This window comes from Cornus florida, unplaced genomic scaffold, assembly GCF_030987335.1.
Source record: "Cornus florida cultivar Cherokee Brave unplaced genomic scaffold, ASM3098733v1 CherokeeBrave_3.0.0_Hap2_Chr08, whole genome shotgun sequence".
NCBI classification, from domain to species: domain Eukaryota; kingdom Viridiplantae; phylum Streptophyta; class Magnoliopsida; order Cornales; family Cornaceae; genus Cornus; species Cornus florida.
This window is the reverse complement of record NW_026775578.1, coordinates 53,672,568-53,699,305: the sequence shown is the minus strand read 5'-3', so window position 1 is coordinate 53,699,305 and position 26,738 is coordinate 53,672,568. Positions and strand designations below refer to the sequence as shown.

Here is a 26,738-nt window from a genome sequence, read left to right as displayed (position 1 = left end):
AAGGGTACCGTGGTGTAGTTACTGTGCGCAATTTCAACATTGGTGAGGGGGTTTAACATGTAATTTACAGACTTTTATACATCATCCTTAATCCCTAAAAAATCCAAGTATATTGTTCAGACTTTAGAGAGTGTCATTATATTACTTGCAATTCAAGGGTAATTTGAGAATTATTTGAAAATATACCAGCTCGTGTATGAACCGACGCCAAAGGGAGGGTCTTTTTTACAACATTGATATAGATGAGGGTTCAATTTGCAAGTCCAAATAGTTTAGGGTGTATTTTTGACTTTTGATCATAGAGGGTTTTTGGCACTTTTGCCTTATTTTTGTTTTCAAAACTTGTTTTTATTAATTGGATTCTTATAGTGGTAATTGAATTTATACTTTATCCTCTTCAAACTCCAGTTGCTTGATAAATTGCTATTAGTCGTTGAAGATAATTTATTGATATATATTATTTTAAAACATATTATCCGTGTTGTGTGTTATTTTTTTTGACCTATTATGATTTACAATTATGTCTAATTACTTAAAATATGAATTTTAATATTTATTTATAATTAGCATTTATATCTTATGATTAAAAATAACTTAAATAAGAAATTACAACTCCTTAAACTTTATTATTTACTTTTAGAAATTTGTTTGTTGCTAATGAATGTGAAAAGGACAACACATTTGATTTCATAAATATCTAAAATTTAAATTAGTCAGAACAAGTTACTAATTAATTATTTAATTACTCAAAACAATTGCTGACTAATTATTTGTAAAAAGGTTTAATTTATGTATATATATAATTTTGTATATGAAAAATTAATTAAAATTATAAATAAAATTTTGAGTTTCGAGCACCTGCTTTTTACTAATAATATGATTCTGTAAAAATGTTAGTTGAGGAAGTTATCAATAATGATTTTGTTAAAATGTTAGTTGAAGATGTAATTATTATTATTTCATAAATATATATATATATATATATATATATATATATATATATATATATATATTTATGATTTTCTCCAATTTATTTATTTTTATTATAATATATCTATCCCTATAATACATTTTTTGGACAATAAAACCCTGACTAATCTCATAAAAATATATATACATCTACGCAGCTTCAGAAATCTCACTGTATTCTTCATCGTGGAAGTTATTATTGCAAACTTTTGTAAGTTCTTTAAACTATTCATATTATTTATTTTCTTCTTTTTTTATTTGTTTTTATTTACTTATTCCATTTAAGATTATAATATTATTTTTTATTGTGTTTTTACTTATTTTGCCATTATTCAATCATGTATTTATATGGTTAAATAAATTCATATATAAACTTAATATATTATCAATCAATTGTATCATGTTACATAAATAAAAATTCTTTTTATTTTAGTGAGTTTAATTTATCACTTCGTGTGGTGAAAAAAATATAAATCACTACATGTCAATATCAAGACTTGCTATGAAACACAATTACCGACAACGATACTGTGTGCAATTTCCTTAAATAAACTCTCGTTTTTCTGTTTAAGGAAATATTATATCTTTATATATAAAGAAAACAAAATAAACTCTCGACGTTTATACATCTACTCATAAGGTTTGCATCCCCCAAGTGTGAAGTTTAAGATTATTTAAGGAAAGTTGTTTTGATTGTTTATATTGGAAAAGTTACCACACTTTTTAATATGTTAAATTACAAATTTATCCATATTAAAAAAAAAAAAAATTACTTTTTTCTCTCTTCCTTCTCTCTCCTATATAACACACACACACACACACACACACACACACACATATATATATATATATATATATATATATATATATATCTACAGATTATATACAATTCAACTCTCTTCTTTACTGTTGAATCGCTTTTTTATTTTTTATTTTTGTCAATTCCAATTAAAATTAATTATGATCCTTTAATTTGTATTTATATCCAATTTAGGAAATTGAGTTATAGTTCTCCAATAATATATATTTAAGAGTTTGAACAGTTTTGTTGATTGCCATCACCAAGCATTGGAATTATTAATTGATTCGAAGGCTTCAAGCTTAAACAGTTTTGTTGATTGAAGGTTTTAGAGAGAGAGTTGTCAATGGCAGATCAAGAGAAGGAGCAAAGTGGGTTTGTTCTAGCCATATATATATATATATATATATATAGGGGAGAGAAGGAAGAGACTAGAAAGAGAAAAAAAGTTTTTTTTTTTTTTTAATGTGGGTAAATCTATAATTTAATATAGTTAGATATTTTAAGTAAATGCAGTAACTTTTAATATATTTAGTGAGTCAAAGAAGTAGTTGACGTGGCGCCTTAATAGTCATAGGATTAATACCTGTAGATGCTAGGAGAAAATTTTTCTTGGAGAGGATCCACTCCCGTTTATATTCAATATATATATATATTGATATTGTTTTTATGGGTTGGGACGGATTGTGACTTGAATTTGGTTGTGGCTCAATCAGATTTTAATATTGAAAGATTAGTTTTTTCAGATTTGTTAGTAACGAGTTTGATATGATGAAAGAGGCATTACACCACTAACTTATTCATACTATAGTTAACCACCAGTAAGTTTGTCAATTTTATTTTATTTTATTTTATTTTTTATTATTTTTTTATTTTTGTGAATTATTTAGTTTAAAATTATAAATCCCGTTCGAATTTTTGCCAATTATTTGAGTATCGTAGATATAATGTAAGTTATTGTGATTATTTGAGTATTGTAGATATAATGTAAGTTATTAAAATTATAAATTCCATTTGAATTTTTGCCAATTATTTGAGTATTGTAGATATAATATAAGTTTATGTGATTATTTATATTCTTTGATTTGTTGACATTGCAAGAAATTAACGGGTCAGTGGAGTCAGATTGGGCACGGTTTCCCAAGAAGTTATTGGATATGATTCTGGACAAGTTGGTTTCGCTTTCTGAATTTGTTCGATTTGGTTATAGATATACGTATTGTAATTTTTTTTAGTTTCCCTTTTCTTTTTTTCTTTTTTTATTTTTATTTTTTTTGTGTTTCTTTCAACTTTTGGGTTTAGGCCTAACAAAATTTTTTTCTTTACCTTATGATTTCTTTATTTTCTTTTGCATGAAAAGAGCTCTTAGCCCTTTAAATTTTATTTTTACTTTTAAATTCTTCAATAAATATATGAGAACTTAAAAAATAGTATTTTATTAATATAAATAATATGAAAACTTACCTTTTATTTGATATTTTCTTTAAAATTCTTGATTATCAAATTTATTCCACAAATATTTCATGGAAAAATAGCCAAACCAACTCCATACTATGAAATCAGACTTGTCACAAATTGTAACCCAATTACTGATGTAATTGAACACAATTTAGATACAGATACAAGATAGAGAAGCCAGAAAGCGTGCAAGGAATAACAGGGATACTACTGTCATTTAACACTTTATATATATATATATATATATATATATATATCACTATCATCCCTGTCATATTAATATATCACTTAGTTCACTTTGGTTTTTTGATTCTCTTTTACTTGTTTGAGTCGCTTCAGGAGTTATTGTGATTATATAGATTCATATATTGGCTGAAATTACGATTATTCTGCCATGTATTCATATGCTTGATTAAATTCATGTAAATATCTCTTTTATTTCTTTTTTCTTTTTTTATATAAATGGATAACAACAAATTTAAGTTGGCTATAGTTTCTTACGTATTATATGTATATAATTTGTTTGATGAAAATTGCAACTCTAACTTATTATTATTATTATTATTTTATTTAATCATTCAGTTTAGGAATCTCATTATCCCATTCGAATTTTTGCCAATCAATTTTTTTGATTTGTCGTCATTGCAGTGCTATTGATTCTGGATATGGGCTCAGTATCGCAGTCCAATTGGGCTTGGCTTCCAAATCACTTACTGGATATGATTCTAGACAATTTAGTTTCTCTTTCCGACTATATTCGCTTTGGTGCCGTCTGTAAAGAATGGCAATCATTGGCAATACAGAACAGAGTTCAATTCTTTAAAAAGAATCAACAAGTTCCATTGTTGATGGTCCCTACAGAAGATAATAGCGAGGAAAGACGTAGTCTATACAGCATTACTCACAATAAACTATATGATTTTCAGTTACAAGTACCTTACAAAAAGAGGTTTTGTGGTTCCTCACATGGTTGGTTATTTACCGTTGAAGAATCTTTTGCCTTAACCCTAATCAACCCATTCTGTGGGGCCACCATTGAGCTTCCTCCGGTTATTAACCGCTCAAAATTCAAACGTTATGAGAGCGATGACGATTCTGATGATGACACAACTCAAGTTGAGGTTGAGTTTGTACTTAAGAAGGTTGCATTGTTAGCTGACCCTGCTTTATCGGTTAATGACTATATTGTTTCCGCAATCTATGATAATATTAATGGAAGATTGGCATTCATTCAGCCAGGAGACAAAGTTTGGACTTATACTGATCGAGATAAATTCGATAGTGCTTACGAAGATGTCATATATTATAAAGGTCAGATTCTTGCTGTTGATCTTTGGGGTAGAATCAAAATGATTAATCTTAATAGAAGTGCTCGGGAGAGTAAGGTTCCCCAACAGAAAGTAATTACACTGCCGCAGACTTATAGGGTCAATCAAATGCGGATGTATCTCGTGGAATCATCAAGCGGAAATCTACTTGTTGTAGAAAGGTATCTAAAATATATAGATGATCAGCTTGCAACCTCAGTGTTTAAGGTTTTCAAGATACTTTTACAACAAACTGAAGAGGGTTTTGCTAATCGGGTTGAAATGAAGAGCTTATGTGGAGACAGTCTGTTTTTGGGAGATAACCATTCAATTTGTGTTTCATCTTCCAACTGGCCCGGGTGTCAACCAAATTCCATATACTACACAGACGATTATATTGACTTTGTTCACCATCTCCCATTTGGTCGCCGGGACATTGGTATCTTTAACATAGAGAATGGAAGCTTTGGAACGCATTACATTCTTGATCCTTCGCATAAGCATATGCCGACCTCAATTTGGATTGTGCCCAGTATGGTAGGTAATTGAGTACAGAATTAATTTCTTGAGGATCTTTTGGTCTAATCTAATTTATTTGGCTTTTTTATTATTATTATTATTATTTTTCTCCAGTGCTGAAACAAATTTTTTTTTTTTTTTTTTTTTTTTTTTTTTTTTTTTTTTCTCTAGTTGTGAATATTAGATCATGTTTTTGAGACTTTAAGTAAATATTATTTGTGATTGGTTCTCATAATCTATTTATGGTTATCATAAATATATGACCGGAGATCGATTTATTTATTTATTTTGTTTACAAGGAATTGCTTGTCTTTTTTCTCTATTAGCATCATGAACAATATTCCTTAAAACCAGACGTTGGAAAGATCTGAACAATGCTTGATAACAATTGTAATTACAGAAGCACTTTATACTGCATTTACCTCATTAATTTGTTTGTATCTAACATACAGATAGACTACTAAAATAATTCTAACAACTTAATTTGAGACGTTCATTGATCTGTTGAGTGTGGCCTTCTTTGGTCCAACACGTGTTTACAATTTTAATTGTCAGTCCATGTACCATGTTAGCAACCATCTATTCTGAAAAAGTAAGTTATGTAATCATTTCAATTCAATTTAGCTTGATGAGGATCAATTGAACTGAATTTTTTAACTACTAAATTGATTTTCAGATCTTAAAATGGATGTCAATGCCTCTCGAGACTTGAGACATGTCTTTTCTTATACATGATTTTGTTGTGATTCATGTTATATGACTCTGAACATTGTGCCTATGAAATTGTTTTGTGATACAATGTGTTTTGAGTAACTTTTATAAAGGAGACCCTCTTTCATGGTTTCACATCCCAAAGTAATATTGTACAGTGAAGTTTAAGAATTTTGAAAGCTAAAAATGACGGACAACAGACATCTTGAGACCAAGAAATTTTCTGTTTTCCTTTGTTCCCTTATTTTTATTTGGAGAGCTGGAAGTTGTTATTATTTTTTATTTAACTTCTAAACCACTAAATTTTTTATTTATAACTTTTCCAAATAGAATAAAATATTTGCAATTATAATTTTCATTTGAAATTTTGATATACTTAATCCTTTTGTTTTATGTTTTTATGTTCTTTTAATTTAAATTAATAGATATATATTATATTATGAATTTAAATTATAATAAATTTAGTTAGATCGTTGCAATTCCAAAAACTTGTGAAGAATTTAGGATGATAAAAATATTAAAATAAAAAAATCCACTAAAAAGAGGTAAAAGAATATAATAATTGCTTTTTATCAAAATAATTTGAATAATTTATCATCATCAGCATCATTGTTAGTATTTGTACTTTAGATTCATTATTTTGAGAATAAAATATAGAGCAGTGATATTTACATTGTACACTTGCAGTGAATTGTATAACCGAATAATTTTAATTGGCTATTTATACCAAATTTAACTAAGTGGTTTAACAGTTTAGTGCAATAATAATTTTCTTAAAATATATATATAAAGTGGAAAAATCCTTTTGGTAGAAATTCTAGACTTATTAAAATAATCATATATAAAAATTGAATCACATATCAATTCTGATAGAAGTTATAATTTCAAATTTTTTAATCTAATTTGGTAGGATTATGAATTGAAGATTGGGTGGTTTAGAAATTTTCGTAGTCAACAACTATTGATTCTCCGAAATGTATTGATTACATAGGAACAAATTATTCTTTATGTCCCGTGTGTGTGTATTACTAAGAATTATATCTTATAAAAATAAAAACAATATTTTTTTATGTCATTGCTTTTGTATGTTGCGTTTAGGTCCGTACATGGATTAGATTCGGACTGAATCAAACTTGATCCGAAACGATTATTTGATGAATTATTTATAAAGGAATTTCTATTTGATTTGTTATTAATTAAACATTCGATCTGATAACTCGATCCATTAAATAAGTAATTTTTTTGGTTAAAATTTAATATCAAATGAAATTCGGAAACAAAGAGAAAAATAAAAAATAGAATTCACAAAAAAATAAAGAATAAATAAACAAAAAAAGAGGGTAAAAAATTGGTATTTGAGTTTTTAGTAAAGAAAAAAAATAATAAAAAGAGATAAAATAGGGAGACAGAAGAAAAAGACAATAATGATAAAAAAGAATTTTAATCATTTATAAGTATTATTATATATTATACCATTAGTAATATATTTATAACATATTATATGTTTTATTATATTGAATTAGATTATCTGATCGGATCAACCACAATCTATGTCATGTCATGTGGTCAATAATTTATTGCCCAATGCCATTATATCTTTATTATTCATGGATGAAGACTCTTCAAGGCAAGAACAAAATATAAAAAAAATAGAGAATAAATGATTTTATGAAAGAAAGTTTGTATATTAGAGAGAGATGTGAAGAGACAAATGATTGAAGCAACTTTTCAGAAATTATTAGGTCCTACTTAGTTTATAACTCTGAAAATAGAATTGAAATTATAAAACTGTACGAAAACTCTACATGGTTCAGTTTTTTGAAAACTCGATTATAAAAAGGGTTATTTTCAAATAACTATATTTTATTATTTTTCTTAAGACAATTTTCTATTTTTAAAATTTTTCAAAACTATTTTCAAAATTACAAATAAACAACCTTTTATTTGTAAATTCCGTTAATGATTCTTTGTCCCTTTGTTCTTTTAAGATCTTCTCTTTATGCTTGATATCTACCCATGATAGAAGACTTTTCACCACTACAGAATTGGCGATTGCAACAATGTTGACTAACAAAAATATCATAGAGTATACAGATTGATTTTTTTGGATATATATTTAATAAATAATGATGCAAACCTTTGTTTTTTAAGAACTCTTGTGAGAGTTACCATTTGGACCCAAAACAGTTTTGGAGAATGGTTAAGGTCTTTTTTGCTTTGGAATCAAATCTGTGGTTGTCAATAACAAGATTGAGGAACACCCACAAATAGTTCTTCACATTACGAGGTTAGCATTCCTTTTTCTTTCTGTTTTTTTTTTCTTTTCTTTTTTTAAGCAAACAAACACATTTTTTGTCCACACCAGGACTCAAACCCCTCCCCCTTTCTTTAAAGATGGGGAGGTTAAACCATTGGGCCGAAGGGCCTTTGGTAGGTTAGCATTCATGTTATTAACAAAAATGACATGAATGAAATAACATAAATGAAATGGTAGTTGAGAAGGCTAATAAAGACCCTAAAGTACTTGAATTTGACCATTTTCAGTTTCTCCTCAATACCTGCTGAAATTGCCCGTCACTTAAAACTCGCACCTCTCTCGACCTTTCTGCAATCTTAGTGAAATTACTAAATCTTATTATCAATCCCAATTAAATATAAGAGGAATAAGAGTGATGAATAGAAAGATCATGGAGGGGACCATTGTCAAGACCAAAATCCAGAGGGTTCGGGTCATTGAGCACGAAGATACAAGTCCGGAGTCATACCCAACCCATCGTTATCAATAAATATATTCTTTTGTTCTTTAAATTAACAAAATACGCCATTCATAAATGTGACACCCCCAACATTTTTCACGCATAAGTTGATCAGGCTTATACACGAAAAACGAGGGATATCAAAAACAATTGGCAATATATAAGCATGGAATACAAAATGATGGTAATAAAAGAATTTAGACAGGAAAGGAACACTAAATAATACAACATCCATCCATCCTTTATTTAATACAGTACTCCATTACAACTTGGAAATCCTATGTCAAGGATCCCAAAATATAAACCGGAGAGTTTAACGTCAAAAGTAAATAAAAACTGAAACTGAAGTAATGCATAAAACTTCTACCCTGAACTGGATCGTAAGAGTAGATGAGTTCGGATAGTGGTCCCACACTGCTAACCTCAACCTTGGAACGGGTACTGACCGTATCCTGAAATAACAACAATGGTGGGTCAACCCCACGAGCAAGTCCTCTCTACTATGACCCAAATAAGAGAATCAAATAAATTAATCATTATGAATCGGACGAGTACTATATCTGTATACATCCTAAGGGAACTACCCAATGTATAATATGACCTCAACCAGAATAGACGGTGATCACTTAGACTCACACTAGGTGGTTAAGTGTCACCTTTCCCTACCCGGGAAATCAGCTATTATACATGGTGCACGATACTGACAACACAGACTGTAAAGACTACACAGTAGTAACGCATCTCAATGTACTAATGAGTTACTGAGCATAACAATTAGGCAATACATGCCAATAATAATACTAAATAAACTGAGTATGTCAATTAGGCAACACATGCCAATAATATTAAACCACATACCCCGACAGCCACACATCTGTCTATAGCAATGAATGCATAAGGTATAAATGAGTCTAAACTTATTAGCCAGCTCACATGGTTTTATATGGCAACACATCCATATAATATAAATGTGACATAATTAAACAGTCCATTTATTTCCTGAAATGCAGACAGCATAATAATCATGGTTTATATATCATTTAACAGTATAAACATCCCATAAAATATCATGGATAATTTATATGACTAAAACCATGGCATTATTTAATTTAACAGTAATGTTTGATACCATTTAATAAGATAATAACACTATTTATATTTAACAATGTCATTAAATAAATCACATTAATATCCGTACTGTAAACGAGCCAATAAATGCTTAGAAAAGATTAATCGGCCATAAGAATAATTACCGGGTATTAAAATAATAATTTCGTGGCCCGTTAAACCCGTAAATCCCAACACAGTACCTAAAAATCCACGTTTAAGGTTCTGGAATTTACAAAACAGGCCCTAAGCGTATTCTAGTAATTTCCAGTAGCTGATAGGGCCCTTCATGCGCCCCCATGCGCCGCCCTAAGCTCCCCCACGCGCAGCCCTATGTTTTCCACTCTCTCACGCGCGCACACGCGCCTCCACGCGCGTCTAGCATCAGCCACGCGCGCGTTGATGGCTTCTTGCTGACGCGGCGACCTCCGGTTGGTTGGCTGCATCATCTTTCCTACATGCGCGCCACACCGGATCAATCCACCTATGCTCCTTTCATCCTGCGGCTGATGATTAGCGCGCACCATCATATGGTGTTCCGCGCTACGCCGTATCAATCTAAGGATCCACAACCCATCTAACGGCTGCGGATCCATGCGCATGCTTATTACAATACGCCGCAACACACCAGATAACTCCGGTCACCTTCCTCACTGCCGGTGGCCGGAAACCTCGCCGGAGTTTCGCCGGAAATTGCAGAAAAGCCCCGAAAAAATCTAGAAAAATCCCTAAAGCCTTATTTAATTATTTTCAGCCATTATTAATTTCATAGGATATTAAATAAATATATACCATCCTATATAATTAAAATTTCATTAATTTAATAAACTAAAATTAATAATTTATTAACCTCCTAACCTGGGCTCTATGCATAAAAATAAACTAAACAGTTAATTTATTAATTCAAAGGGGAAAAGTAGATAATAACTTGCCTTTTTGGATTTAAAATAAATCCACCGATTGCGCGTAGTCGGGTAAATTTCTCCTACACCGGTCCAAGCTCCTTTCTTTCTCTCTCTTCCTTTCCACACTTTTACAATGGCTCACTAAAAAATATAACTTTTTCTAACTCCCTTCCATTCCTTCTAAGATAGGCTAGTTAATTTATATACAATTTATATAATCTAAATATTACAAATATCTAATTTTGCATTTAACTAACCACATTCCCAACCATATGGCTTCAAGTCTTACCCATAAACATTAATGAAATCCTATCCTAATCTCTAATTTCATCATGACTTATGATTTAATACTATTATTATTATTATAAATATTATTATTATTATTATTATTAATAAACTATTATAATTATTATTATTATTACATAAGAATACATTATATCATCATAATACTTTATAACACAAATATAATACTTTAATTAACTAATAATGCTTAATTAAACATAATCAACAAATAAAATTATTAAGAATAATACATGCACCATTAAATGAACTCAATATAAGAATGGTAAAGAAATTTACACATTAATTAATTCAAATAAACTAAACTCTCTAATAAAATACGGGGTATTACATTCTCCCCCCCTAATAAAGGAATTTCGTCCCCGAAATTCACTACATACCTGTAGTAAAAAGCTCTGGATACTTGGCACGGATAATATCTTCCCGTTCCCAAGTAGACTCTGTAGCACTATGATGACTCCACTGTACACGTACTAATGGAATAGTCTTCGTGCGCAGTATCTGATTCCTACGATCGAGAATACAGTAAGGTTGTTCCAAATAGGTTGCATCGGGTTGCAACTCAATTTCACCCACATCAATGTGTTGATATCGATCTTCGTCCCGTAGAAATTTTCGCAGCATAGATACATGAAAAACATTATGTACCCTGTAAAGATTATCTGGTAGAGCCAGACGATAAGCTACTGCCCCAATCCGATCTGTAATCATAAAAGGACCCACAAAACGAGGCGATAACTTACCCTTGGACCCAAACCGCATTACTCCCTTCATGGGAGAAACCTTAAGCAAAACCTGATCACCAACCTTAAACTCCAAAACACGAGTTCGACGGTCAGCATAACTTTTCTGTCTGCTTTGAGCCGTACGCATCCGATCCCTAATGATAGCGATCTTTTCTGACGTGTCCTTAATAAATTCAGGACCCAAAAAGCTGTTCTCACCAACTCCAAGCCAACAGACAGGAGACCTACACGGTCTACCGTACAAAGCCTCAAATGGTGCCATACCAATAGTTTTCTGATAACTATTGTTATAAGCAAACTTAGAAAGCGGCAAATATTCCTCCCAATTGCCCTTAAAATCAAGAACACATGCCCGCAACATGTCTTCTAAAATCTGATTAACTCGCTCAGTCTGTCCATCTGTCTGAGGATGATAGGCAATGCTAAGATAAAGTTCTGTACCCAAAGCCTGCTGAAAGCTCCTCCAAAATCCTGATACAAACTTCGGATCTCTATCTGATACGATGGACAATGGTACGCCATGAAGTTTCACCATTTCTGCAATATAAAGCTTAGCATACTGTTCTGACGTAAAGTTTGAACGAACAGGCAGAAAATGAGCGGACTTGGTCAATTTATCAACAATGACCCAAATAGAGTTGTGATTATGATGTGAAGTAGGTAATCCCTCTATAAAGTCCATAGAAATACTCTCCCATTTCCACTCTGGTATAGGAAGTGGCTGTAACGATCCTGGCGGTCTCTGATGATCAATCTTAATCATCTGACAGGTGCTACATTTAGAGACAAAGATAGCTATATCTCTCTTCATGCCGGCCCACCAAAACTGGCATTTCATGTCCTGATACATCTTGTCTCCCCTTGGATGTACAGAGAACTGAGAAGTGTGTGTCTCTCTCATCACAACATTTCTCAAATTATCAGCTGAAGGCACAATTAAATGTCCCTTGTACCTCAATCCTCCATCAGTCCCTACAGAATAAAAAGGAACATCTCCGGAGGCTAACTCCGAAACCCGATCAATACACTGTTGATTTGAGAGTTGCGCTTGAATGACCTGATGAATGATAGAAGGAATTACTACCACACATGCCATAAAAGCGTCTGCTAACTCATCAACAGTCTTCAAAGCATCCCACTCTGTTGCAAACAAAGCTGAAAGGCTGACATAGGGTCGGCGGCTGAGTGCGTCTGCTACAACATTCGCTTTCCCTGGATGATACTGAATAGAGAAGTGATAGTCTTTCACGAACTCCAACCATCTGCGCTGTCTCATATTCAGTTCCCTCTGTGTGAACAAATACTGTAGACTTTTATGATCGCTAAACAATCAAAAAGTCTCCCCCAAAAGATAATGCCTCCAAATACGCAAGGCAAAAACCACTGCTGCAAGCTCTAGATCGTGAGTCGGGTAATTAAGCTCATGAGGCTTAAGCTTCCTAGACCCATAAGAAACTGGTCGCTCTTCTTGCATCAGCACACAACCCAAACCCTTCAGAGAAGCGTCGGTAAACACTAAATACTCGATTCCACTCTGAGGTGTGGTTAAGACAGGTGCAGAAGTTAACTTACTCTTCAATTCAGCAAAAGCAGTCTGACAAGAATCATCCCATACAAATGGTACATTCTTCTTAGTCAGATGAGTAAGTGGACCTGCAATTTTGGAAAATCCCTGGATGAACCTGCGATAATACCCCGCCAATCCCAGAAAACTGTGAATCTCTGTCGGTGAGGTGGGCTGTCCCCACTCCATAACGGCCGCAACCTTGGCTGGATCTACTGCTAACCCTTCTTCTGACACTACATGACCCAGAAATTTGACCTCTTTCTGCCAAAATTCACACTTCTCAAACTTCGCAAACAACTGATGTTCTCGAAGTGTCTGCAACACTGTGCGTAAATGTCTGGCATGGTCCTTCTCCGACTTAGAGTAAACCAGAATATCATCAATGAAAACAATGACAAACTGATCTAAGTATTCTCTGAATACTCTATTCATCAAGTCCATAAAGACAGCTGGGGCATTAGTTAAGCCGAAAGGCATAACACGAAACTCATAAGATCCGTACCTTGTGAGAAATGCTGTCTTTGGAACATCTTGTTCTCTGACTCGTAGCTGATGATAACCAGACCTCAAATCGATCTTTGAGAAGTAAGTAGCTCCCTTCAACTGATCAAATAGGTCATCAATTCTGGGTAACGGGTACTTGTTGCGAATAGTGACCTTATTCAGTTCTCTGTAATCAATACAAAGACGAAGAGATCCATCCTTCTTCTTGACAAACAGTATTGGTGCGCCCCATGGTGAAGTACTCCTGCGAATAAATCCCTGGCTGAGCAGCTGCTGAATTTGATCTTTCAACTCTCGCATCTCCACTGGTGCCATTCTGTACGGCGCCTTAGCAATAGGCGTAGTGCCTGGAGCTAAATCAATGACGAAGTCTATCTCTCGACTCGGTGGCAAGCCTGGAATTTCTTGGAATACATCCTGGAATTCCTGTACTACCGGGATACTGTCCAGAGATACCGCAGTCGCTTCCTGTGAGTCCTCCTCAAGAACGAATAAATAAGTGCTAGGCCCTCTGTCAGGTTGTGGTACAACAAGAAAATACATCTCCTGTCCTGGTATAGCAAATACAATAGACTTTTCGTAACAGTTAACCCAAGCATGGTACTGAGATAACCAGTCCATCCCAAGTATAACATCATACGAATGCATATCTAACACTAACAAATTTGCAAAATCGAAGCCGGCCCATATCTATAAGGATATCACCGCTACACTCTCGTAAAATTGCGCCAACTCCCAATGGTGTATAAATATTAAGAGGTTGGTCACATAACTGAGTCATCATACCAGATAAGATAACAAAAGATCTAGACACAAAAGAATGTGATGCACCAGTGTCAAACAGTATACGAGCAGTTCTACCATGTATAGAAAACATACCCTCAATAGCCTAAGGAGCCTGCGCATTATGTGGCATGAAGTTATAAACTCTGCCATGATGCAACTGCTGTGGAGGTTGTCCTGGAGTAAATGGTGGTGTGGAAGTGCCGAAAAATTCTGAACTTGCCCACGTGGCATCGGTGGGGCCGGTAGAGGTAATGGCTGATTAGGTCTCGGCTGCCCATACTGTCCCTGCTTAGCTTTGGGACACATCTTGGCCGGATGCCCAATCTCTCTACAATGATAACAATGTCCTGTAAAAGGACCTGCCTGTCTCCTCTGTTGACTTCCCGAAAACTGTTCCTGTCCGGTTTGAGGTACCCCACCTTGTCTACCCTGATTAGGGACTCCATCCCTCTGCACATCTGGGTTTCCTTTATTTTTCTTCCAAGGTTGATGTCCTTGAAATCTGCCCCGATCATTGGACTTGGTACCACTGCTGCTTCCTTTCTCCACTGTCTGGTAGTCTCGGTTAGCCCGCTTATCTCCCTTGGACTTCCGGTAATCACTCCTCATCTGGCAGTGCTGTAAAGCGGCATTAACCACCTGGATATAAGTAGTATATGCAGGACTACCTATGATCACCACTTTAATCGGCCATATCAACCCCTTAACAAAGCGGTCTCTCTTCTTTTCTTCCGTATTGACCTCCTCTGGTGCAAATAATGACAAATTAATGAACTTCTGTTCATACTCAGCCACAGTCATATCCTCCTGTTGCAGATCCAGAAATTCAGTCTTCATCGCTAATCTTACTGACATAGGAAAATACTTGTCATCAAAGCGAGTCTAAAATTTAGCATAAGTCAATCTGGTCCTCTCATCGACAGTAGTAATAGACTCCCACCACTGCAATGCATTGCCTATCAGCATAAATGTAGCTAGCATCTGTTTCTGCACTTCGGTACAGATTACCATCCGAAGATGACGCTCGCTCTCCTGTTTCCACTGATATGCTAACAAGACATCTGTGGACCCTGCAAACGATGGTGGATTCCTTCTGATAAACGAGTGACGAGTTTTGTCCCATGACATTGGCTGTGCCACTGGTTCAGGAACAGGTACTATCGGAGGAGGTTGCTGGTTTCGTAGAGCAGATGCTACTCCTGCTGCTACAGCTCGTGCAATAATATCAGCAACTTGAGGGGAAAATTCCTGATTCTCATTTTGAGTTGGGGAAATACTACGATGACGGTGCGTATTCCTTGTCCCACGCTGAGACATCCTTCTTTTAAATTCAGAAAAATCTAACGTCAGTACATTATAATGGACCGACTAAAAGAATACAAAGAACCCTAATACTTAGGCTCTAATTATCAGAATACACAACGCGGAAGTATAGTAATCACAGATCCCTAAGACACTCGAACCTGGAATGCTCTGATACCAACTATGACACCCCCAACATTTTCAACGCATAAGTTGATCAGGCTTATACAAGAAAAACGAGGGATATCAAAAACAATTGGCAATATACAAGCATGGAATACAAAATGATGGTAATAAAAGAATTTAGACAGGAAAGGAACACTAAATAATACAACATCCATCCATCCTTTATTTAATACAGTACTCCATTACAACTTAGAAATCCTATGTCAAGGATCCCTAAATATAAACCGGAGAGTTCAACGTCAAAAGTAAATAAAAATTGAAACTGAAGTAATGCATAAAACTTCTACCCTGAACTGGATCGTAAGAGTAGATGAGTTCGGATGGTGGTCCCACACTACTAACCTCAACCTTGGAACGGGTACTGACCGTATCCTGAAATAACAACAATGGTGGGTCAACCCCACGAGCAAGTCCTCTCTACTATGACCCAAATCAGAGAATCAAATAAATTAATCATTATGAATCGGATGAGTACTATATCTGTATACATCCTAAGGGAACTACCCAATGTATAATATGACCTCAACCAGAATAGACGGTGATCACTTAGACTCACACTAGGTGGTTAAGTGTCGCTTTTCCCTACCCGGGAAATTAGCTATTATACATGGTGCACGGTACTGACAACACAGACTGTAAAGACTACACAGTAGTAACGCATCTCAATGTACTAATGAGTTACTGAGCATAACAATTAGGCAATACATGCCAATAATAATACTAAATAAACTGAGTATGTCAATTAGGCAACACATGCCAATAATACTAAACCACATACCCCGACAGCCACACATCTGTCTATAGCAACGAATGCATAAGGTATAAATGAGTCTAAACTTATTAGCCAGCTCACATGGTTCTATATGGCAACATATCCATATAATATAAATGTGACATAATTAAACAGTCCATTTATTTCCTGAAATGCACACAGCATAATAATCATGGTTTATATATCATTTAACAGTATAAACATCCCATAAGATATCATGGATAATTTATATGACTAAAACCATGGCATTATTTAATTTAACAGTAATGTTTGATACCATTTAATAAGATAATAACACTATTTATATTTAACAATGTCATTAAATAAATCACATTAATATCCGTACTGTAAACGAGCCAATAAATGCTTAGAAAAGATTAATCGGCCATAAGAATAATTACCGGATATTAAAATAATAATTTCGTGGCCCGTTAAACCCGTAAATACCAACACAGTACCTAAAAATCCACGTTTAAGGTTCTGGAATTTACAAAACAGGCCCTAAGGGTATTCTGGTAATTTCCAGCAGCTGACAGGGCCCTTCATGCGCCCCCACGCGCCGCCCTAAGCTCCCCCACGCGCAGCCCTATGTTTTCCACTCTCTCACGCGCGCGCACGCGCCTTCACGCGCGTCTGGCATCAACACGCGCGCGTTGATGGCTTCTTGCTGACGCGGCGACCTCCGGTTGGTTGGCTGCATCATTTTTCCTACATGCGCGCCACACCGGATCAATCCACCTATGCTCCTTTCATCATGCGGCTGATGATTAGCGCGCACCATCATATGGTGTTCCGCGCTACGCCGTATCAATCTAAGGATCCACAACCCATCTAACGGCTGCGGATCCATGCGCATGCTTGTTACAATACGCTGCAACACACCAGATAACTCCGGTCACCTTCCTCACTGCCGGGGGCCGGAAACCTCGCCGGAGTTTCGCCGGAAATTGCAGAAAAGCCCCGGAAAAATCTAGAAAAATCCCTAAAGCCTTATTTAATTATTTTCAGCCATTATTAATTTCATAGGATATTAAATAAATATATACCATCCTATATAATTAAAATTTCATTAATTTAATAAACTAAAATTAATAATTTATTAACCTCCTAACCTGGGCTCTATGCATAAAAATAAACTAAACAATTAATTTATTAATTCAAAGGGGAAAAGTAGATAATAACTTGCCTTTTTGGATTTAAAATAAATCCACCGATTGCGCGTAGTCGGGTAAATTTCTCCTACACCGGTCCAAGCTCCTTTCTTTCTCTCTCTTCATTTCCACACTTTTACAATGGCTCACTAAAAAATATAACTTTTTCTAACTCCCTTCCATTCCTTCTAAAGTAGGCTAGCTAATTTATATACAATTTATATAATCTAAATATTACAAATATCTAATTTTGCATTTAACTAACCACATTCCCAACCATATGGCTTCAAGTCTTACCCATAAACATTAATGAAATCCTATCCTAATCTCTAATTTCATCATGACTTATGATTTAATACTATTATTATTATTATAAATATTATTATTATTATTATTATTATTATATTATTATTATTATTATTAATAAATTATTATTATTATTATTATTATTACATAAGAATACATTATATTATCATAATACTTTATAACACAAATTTAATACTTTAATTAACTAATAATGCTTAATTAAACATAATCAACAAATAAAATTATTAAGAATAATACATGCACCATTAAATGAACTCAATATAAGAATGGTAAAGAAATTTACACATTAATTAATTCAAATAAACTAAACTCTTTAATAAAATACGGGGTATTACAATAAATTTAGAAAAAAAATTAGAATGAAAGAGTTAATTATTTCTATGAAGATCTCGCGAATGATGGAATCGTGTTGGCATATCCGGAAATTCATTATTACTATGCAAAGGTGAAATAAATGTGAATAACTTTTATATGTTAACTATCCTATTGTAATGATGTATAACAGTATTGAATATGTGGAAAAAAAAAATAGAGTTTATGACAATTTCGATAACAAAAATAAGATTAAAACATAAACTCGAGTCTAGAATACTTTTACAGAAGAATAGAAGGTTGGGTTTCATGACACATTACATGAGGAAACAATATTTTCAAACCCTAATTTTAGGTATCAACTCTTGATTAGTCCAATTGAAAAGTAATTTCGGATATTTTAAAATTTGAAGTATCAAATAGATTACAAACCTATTTTACCCTAAACCACAAATATTTAGGTGTAATAATCTATTAGATGACAATATTAGTCATTAATTTTGTAACAGATCATATAAATAAACTGTATTTTGAATCCCTATGTTAGGTTTCAAATACAGTGAAATCGAATTGAAAAGTTAATTGGGATTTTGAAAGTTTGAATAATCACCTTCATAACACAATATCTTGATTTAAAAATGAGTATATAAATCTAAATTCAATAACTAACAACCTGAAACTAGAGTTTTCATGCCCCTCCAAATAATGCCCGTTGATGGTCGACCTCGCCGAATAATATATACTCTGTGTATATGTATGTATGTATATATATATATATATATATATATGCCAATGAATATAGAAAGTCCCCAACTGTTCACATGACTTCAATTTGTAAATCAATATTATGTTAGGAGTCATGTTATTTAGCTCAATAAATAAAAACCTATTATTTTACGGAATCAATGTATCTATTTATATGTCAAATATAATGAGATCATATTAAAATACAAGGTAATTAGCTATTTAGAAAGTTGTAGTCTTTTTTTTACGTTTTATCTTAACATAGTATAGTATATTTATTGTCAATTAAAGTTTCAATCACCATGCATATCAAATTGTGTATCTATTGTATATATATATATACACACATCACATAGCATCCCTGTAAAATTATGTATCCCTCATTATATATAAAACATTGTATATTTGATCATTAATATACATCAATTGCTTTGATATACATTTGCTAATTGTTATAATTGTTAGAAATAAGAGACAGAATTGAACTATGTATATTGATGTAAATAATAAGAGATACAAGAGTGATTTATATAGGGAGGGTTATGAGTAATGAACAAGTAATCTTATAGTAACAATAATCATATATGTTTAAGGTAACTATATATTGTAATCTATACAAGGTAGATAATATTATATAATATAGTAAGAATATATATTAATATATTCTAACAGCCCCCCTCAAACTCAAGGTGGATTGAATGAAACCATCTTGAGTTTGGAAATGAGATCTTGAAACCGGCATGGCGGAAGCGATTTGGTGAAAACATCAGCGATCTAATCATGTGAAGTGATAGACCACAATTGTAAGGTCTTCTGAAGAAGATGGTGACAAACAAAATGATAGTCAATCTCAATATATTTAGTGCGCTCATGAAAAATATCATTATGTGTAATCTGGATTGCACTCCTATTATCACAATAAATAGGAATAACAGTGGATGAAGAAACTCCCATGTCTTGAAGGAGCCAACGCAACCATAGAAGCTCAGAAGTAGTATCAGCAAGCGCCCTATACTCAGCTTTTGTGTTAGATCGTGCAACCATAATCTGTGTCTTGCTATGCCAAGAGATAAGTGAATCACCAAAAAAGAAACAATATCCGGTGGTGGAACGATGATTAGTATGGTCTCCTGCCCAATTTGCATCGAAATAGGCACGAAGAATAAATGATGACTGGAAAGAATAATGCAGTCCATGAAACATAGTGCCTTTGAGATAACGAAGGATGTGATGAACAGAAGCAAAATGAGTGGACCGAGGAGCAGTCATGAACTAACTAACTATGTGAACGGCATGAGAGATGTCGAGACGAGTGATAATGAGATAAACCAGACTACCTACCGATTGGCGATACAAAGTACCATCTCGGAGAGATTCTCCATCATGTAGATTAAGTCTGGTATTGCACTTAAGGGGGGTATCAACAATCTTGTTGTCAGTTAGACCGAATTTCGAGAGAAGATCAGATATGTATTTCGCCTGAGTAAGATAGTATCCATCGGTAGAGGTACGTATCTTAAGACCAAGAAAATAACTTAGGGGTCCAAGATCCTTCATCTCGAACTAACAATTGAGAAATTGTTTGAGCTCCTGAATACCTATCAAATCATCTCCAGTAATGATCATATCATTAACATAAAGTAAAAGGAGAATGATACCTCGATTGGTGCGGCAAACAAATAAAGCAGAGTCATATGGACTAGCAAAGTAGCCAAGTCGAGAGATAGTCTGACTGAATTTGGCAAACCAAGCTCGCGGTGCCTGTTTGAGACCATACAAAGCACTTCTAAGGTGACACACCTTTTTAGAATAATGAGGAAAACCTGGAGGAGGCTGCATGTATACTTCCTCGAGTAAATCACTATTGAGAAAGCATTCTTGACATCCATTTAAAAAAGTCCCCAATGATGAGAAGCTGCCACGGCAATAAGAGTTCAAACAGAGGAAAGACGTGCAACAGGAGCAAATGTCTCCTCAAAATCAATGCCATATTCCTGTGTGAACCCTCTAATAACAAGTCGAGCTTTGTAGGGCTCTACAGACCCATCTGAATGAGTCTTGATCTTGTAAACCCATTTGCATCCTACAGCAGACTTTCCAGGAGGCAGATCAACCAGATCCCATGTATGAGTTTTGGATAGTGCATCTAACTCTTCTTGCATTGCATGCTGCCATATGGGGTCAGAGGATGCCTCACGAAAATTTTGAGGTTCATGTAAGGTAGCAAGAGCATAATAACAATGAAAATCACTGAGATGTGCAGGTGGATTTCTTACCCGGGTGGAATGAGGGCGAAGATGTGTGGTAAGCGCACTGTCAGGAACCTCGGACTGAGTAGATGAGTGGGACGCAGCCGGCAAAGAGTTGACTATATCAGATGATTCTGTGGAACTAAGAAAATATCTGCAGAGGTGTCAAATGGGGGAAGAGGAAAAGCCTGATCATGGACGCCACTAAACTTAGATAATGTATAAAACAGTTTATGCTCCCAGAAAATGACATAGCGAGAAATGCTGAGGCATTTATCAATAGGATCATAACATCTATACCCCTTTTGTTCAATTCCATAGCCAAGAAAACAAAAAAGTCGAGAACGTGGTTGTAACTTATTTCGCTCATGAGGTTGAAAAAGAACAAAACAGGCACACCTAAAAACTCTAAGCTGACTGTAGTCGGGAAGTTTTCCATAGAGATGTTCATAGGGTGTTTGAATTTGTAAAAGTGGTGTTGGACCACGATTCATAGTATAAACAGCAGTAAGAGATGTTTCACCCCAAAAAGATGAAGGCACAGAAGCAGAAAGAGTGAGTGAACGAGTTAAATCTAAAATATGTTGAAGTTTTTGTTCAGCTCGACCATTCTGTTGAGATGTGCCAGTATAAGAAGTGTGAAAAATTGTACCGTAATGTTGAAGAATTTTTTAAAATTCATTCTGACGGTACTCTTGAGTATTATCAGACCGAAACATTTTGATTGGTTTGGAAAACTGACTAGCAATCATTTGAGTTAAATCATGAAATATTTTAAGTAATTCAGAACGATTTTTCATTAAAAAAAATCCATGTGAATCGTGAAAAATCAGCAGCAAAAATAACAAAATATCGCGATCCTCCCATAGTAGATATAGTCGAAGGTCCCCAAACATCAAAATGAATAAGATCAAATGGAGCAGAAGCAAAATACTCACTTTTTTTAAATGGTAAGGCAGGCTATTTTCCCAATTGACATGAAATACAATCAAAAGACTCAAGTTTAACTTGACCTAACAACCCCATAGATGCAAGGGTTTTGACACGAGATAATGACGCATGACCCAAACGAGAATGCCACAACTCAAGTGTATGAGTTTTGGATAGTGTGGAGGAAGCAGAAACAATGGTAGTAGGCAGATGTAATGAAGAAAGTTCAAATAGTCGTCCTATCTTACGGCCTGTCCCAATGATCTGTCTTGTCTGAGGATCCTGTACAACACAACCATTAGAAGAAAAAGTTATTGTTAATCCCAACTCAGTTAGTTGTCCAACAGATAAAAGATTAAGGGAAAGATTTGGAACAAGATAAACATGAGGCACAAATAACTAAGATTGAGAAATAGTTCATATGTGACTAATAGGCATAGTGGAACCATTAGCTGTGTGTATAACAGGAGAGTGAGAAGTAGAAGTCGGAGATGTGAGGAAGGTAGGATCAAGTGTCATGTGATTGCAGCAAACAGAGTTAAAATACCAAAAACCATATTTACCTGGTGTAGTACAAAGAGCAGTGGAAGATGCACCTTAATAGCGAGATAAAACCTGGTTGATAACTGCCTCAAGGTCAGTTACAGAGAAAATAAATGGGGCGGATGTAGATTTCGCTAAAAGAGTTGTTGACTGGTGTTGAATATGGTGGTGACAAATTTTCTGTGTTAGCCACAGCTGTAGTGGAAAGTCTAGCACGAGTACGACAAAAGTCAATGCTATGCCCTAGAATCCGACAGAAAGTACAGTAAAGACTTGAATGGTCCTTTTTATTGTTAGATTGCCGAGAGCCAGAACGATTGTTATTGTTATATCCCTTAGAGCCAGACTGATTGGTATTGTTGTGTCCATTTTGTCGAAAAAATGAGGCGGTGCAATTTGCTGCGGACTGAGATGGCACTAACTGAGGGGTAGAAGATGGTGTAGCTAAAACAGTGATATGATTCTGAGAATGACGAGTTTGCAAACGTGTCTCCTCTCGAACAAGTTCATTGAGAGATTGATCAAGTGAAGGAAGAGGTGAGCTATGGAGAAGCTGACTGCGTACTGGTTCAAAATCATCATAAAGACTCATAAAAAAACTGATAAAGTCGAATGTGGTTGCGATACTCAAGAAATTTTTTTGCTTCAGAAGAATGCTCCCATGATGGTTTGGAAAGAGCTAATTGATCCCATATGCATTTTATCTAAGAGAAGAACCTGATTCTTGTTTAAGAGTAGAAAGGTGAACCATTAATTGAAATTGACGAGCCCCATTACAACCAGAGTAGCAAGAAACAAGCATGTCCCAGATCTCCTTGGTTGTCTCGTAACTTCCAAATTCCATACCAATAGAAGAATTGGATATGTTGCGTAACCATGTGATGATCTTGTGATTGTTACTATCCCAATTTTCAACACGTGTGGCATAGGCATCTGATGTCTCTTATGTGGCTTGAGTAAGTGCTGTACGATTTCCAGTGACATAGGACCATAGTTTGCGACCTTTCAAAAAACTGCGCATAGATTGACTCCAAAAGGAGTAATTGTCACCATTAAGAATAACTGAAATAAGGTGAGTTACCTCGTTTTGGGCCATTTAGAAATTCCAAATACAAAAACGGACTGCAAATTCGGAATCAGCGTGAAAAACTGGGCTGGATAGGTGTTTCCAGAAAAATTTTCTGACACTGCTGACGTGGCAGTGTACTGGTGACGTGGCACTGTTGACATTGCAGATGATGTGTACTGCTGACGTGGCTGATGACGTGGCAATCTAAAGTGACGTGGAAGCTGACGTGGTGAAGCGTGTGGACTAACGCACCTGAGCGCGTGACAGTGCATGGTGGCGCGTGAAAGCGCATAGCTTGACGGAAAAAGGGGCTGAACCTTGTGGCAGCGCGTGGGGGCGCATGCAAGGTGTTTTCCGGCCTTTTTGGTGGCGTTGGGATGATCTGAGGGTGTTCTTGCGCCTGGTATGCTCAGAATTCGAAAAGACCTTCTGAAACTCCCTTTCAAACCCCTAACAGTATAGGAGGAGAAAGAAAAAAATAAATATATATATAAATATATATATTTAAAATAAAATATACAGAAAACTTGGCTCTGATACCATATTAGAAATAAGAGACAAAATTGAACTCTGTATATTGATGTAAATAATAAGAGATAAAAGAGTGGTTTATATAGGGAGGGTTATGAGTAATGAACAAGTAATCTTATACATGTAAGGTAACTGTAATCCTATATGTATAAGGTAACTATATATTGTAATCTATACAAGATAGATAATATTCTATAATATAGTAAGAATATATATTAATATATTCTAACAATAATGGTCAAAACTATTGATATATTTAACTCCCATAAACAAAAATAAGGAGGGAATTTTTAAAAAAATTGTAAAATATTGAAAAATTGTAAAAAAAAATATTGTAATTTTTATTGTATATTTTGTGCAAATCAAATTCTTATATTTGAGTAAGACGCAATTTGGTGTGAAAACAAAAGAAGGAAAATAAGAATATGGTACAACCATAAATGAAAAACTAACAAGAAAAGGGTTATGAAAAATTGAAAAATAAAGAAAGAAAAATATGATGTATTTTATGAAAGCAAAGAGTAGTAATAATACATATTTAAATTGAAATTTTAAAATAACCACGTTATATTTTATCTAAATCACTTTTAAATCGGGATAGTAATGTGATCAATAATATCATTTTCCTTATTTTAGTAACTTAATTAACTTGATTCATGTTGTTTTTGTTAGATTAGTAATTTAATTCTGTTAAGTAATTGTTTGCCCCTAGATTTACTGTTACCCTATTAAAATAATGAGGTAAATTCACTTTCCCTAGGCACCCAGCTTACTTACCAAAAACGACGCCGTAAAATGCCTTTTTTTCACTACCCATGATTACAGCTGGAAACATTACGGATCCACACACCACCCTAGTAAATTAAGGCCTAAAAATTAGTAAATTTAAAATAAATATAGCAAATTTGAAAAGTAGTAGAAGATGACAATATAATATTACAATTCAAGATGAAAAAGATTCAAAATAACTAATTCTGTTATTTATGGTCAATATATACAAGAAGATGGGGAGATAGCTGGTGATATTGTAAATTGGATTGGAGTAGGGTGGGACAAATTGGAGACAAGCTATTTTGTATCCTATCTGGCAAATGAATACCAAATAAATGGAAAGGAAAATTCTATAGAAAAGTTATTAGGCTAACTATATTGTATGGAGTAAAGGGTTGGACGTTTAAAAAGAAAGAAGAACAATGCATTTATGTTATGGAAATGAGGACGCTATGATGGATGATAGGAGTGACGAAACGAGATAGAAATGAACGAGTAAGGAAAAGTAGGTATAATGTTTACTAATGATAAAATTAGAGAAAGTAGACCTAGGTATATGGTCATATACAATGTAGATCCGAAGATGCACCGGTTAGAATAAGAAGAGGCGTTTGGCCGACAAAGAGACCTATCAAAACTTACAAGGGATGAAGAAATAAAATATAAGCAAGCGTTTCACATTGTCCTGTTTCACAATCATTTTTTACTTTTTCATGATTTTTTTTTTCTTTATTTACTGAGCATACAAAAATTGGTACCTAATGACATGGTCAAATAATAATAATAATAATGGTACCTGCTTGCACAAAAATTGGTACCAATGCGTATAAAAGTTATCCTCTATACCCAAGACAAAAGTATATATAAAAATGTTATTTGTAGTAAGAAATTTCAAAAATTAACTCCGTTAGCTCCTGATGATTGAAATGGAAAAAGGAAATTGTAAATAACTCGTTCATGCTTAACATGTAACAAAATAAGAAACTTTTAAATTTGATTTTGGATCAAATCATATTTATCAAATATATAGTTAGGTATAGTTATATATGAATGGGGTCAAGAAAAAAAGCTTTGCAATAAGGATTGCCAACAAATTTAAATCAAGTCTGAAGTTGCTGACTGGTACCAATGCTAAAATTGTCTAGTTGCCACCCTTGGATGCCCTTACATACTAGGGCAATTGCACCCCTATGAAGGGATGCCCTTACAAACTAGGGCAATTGAAAAATTACAGGAAATGGAGAAACTAAATATTGATTTCAGTAGGTGTGTATATAAACACGTATATCTTGAGACAAGGATGAGTAAATTTTTTACTAAAATTAAAATAAAATTATCTCGATTGATTGTTTTGACATTACATTTTTTTTATTTTCGCAGTCAAATAATCTTAAAAACAATATGAGCTTACCCACAA

General features: G+C 34.0%; 1 protein-coding gene across 1 annotated transcript; it reads left to right on the top strand.

Annotated features, from left to right (window-relative positions):
* Positions 1-3,891: 3,891 nt before the first annotated feature.
* On the top strand, positions 3,892-5,082 carry LOC132270272 (F-box protein SKIP23-like). Its single transcript, XM_059771459.1, has one exon. It carries the CDS (start codon positions 3,892-3,894, stop codon positions 5,080-5,082), a length of 1,191 nt encoding a protein of 396 aa, XP_059627442.1.
* The last annotated feature ends 21,656 nt before the right edge of the window (positions 5,083-26,738 follow it).

Coding starts and splice junctions, on each gene's coding strand:
- LOC132270272 (XM_059771459.1), top strand. CDS start 3,892: ATGGGCTCAGTATCGCAGTCCAATTGGGCTTGGCTTCCAAATCACTTA.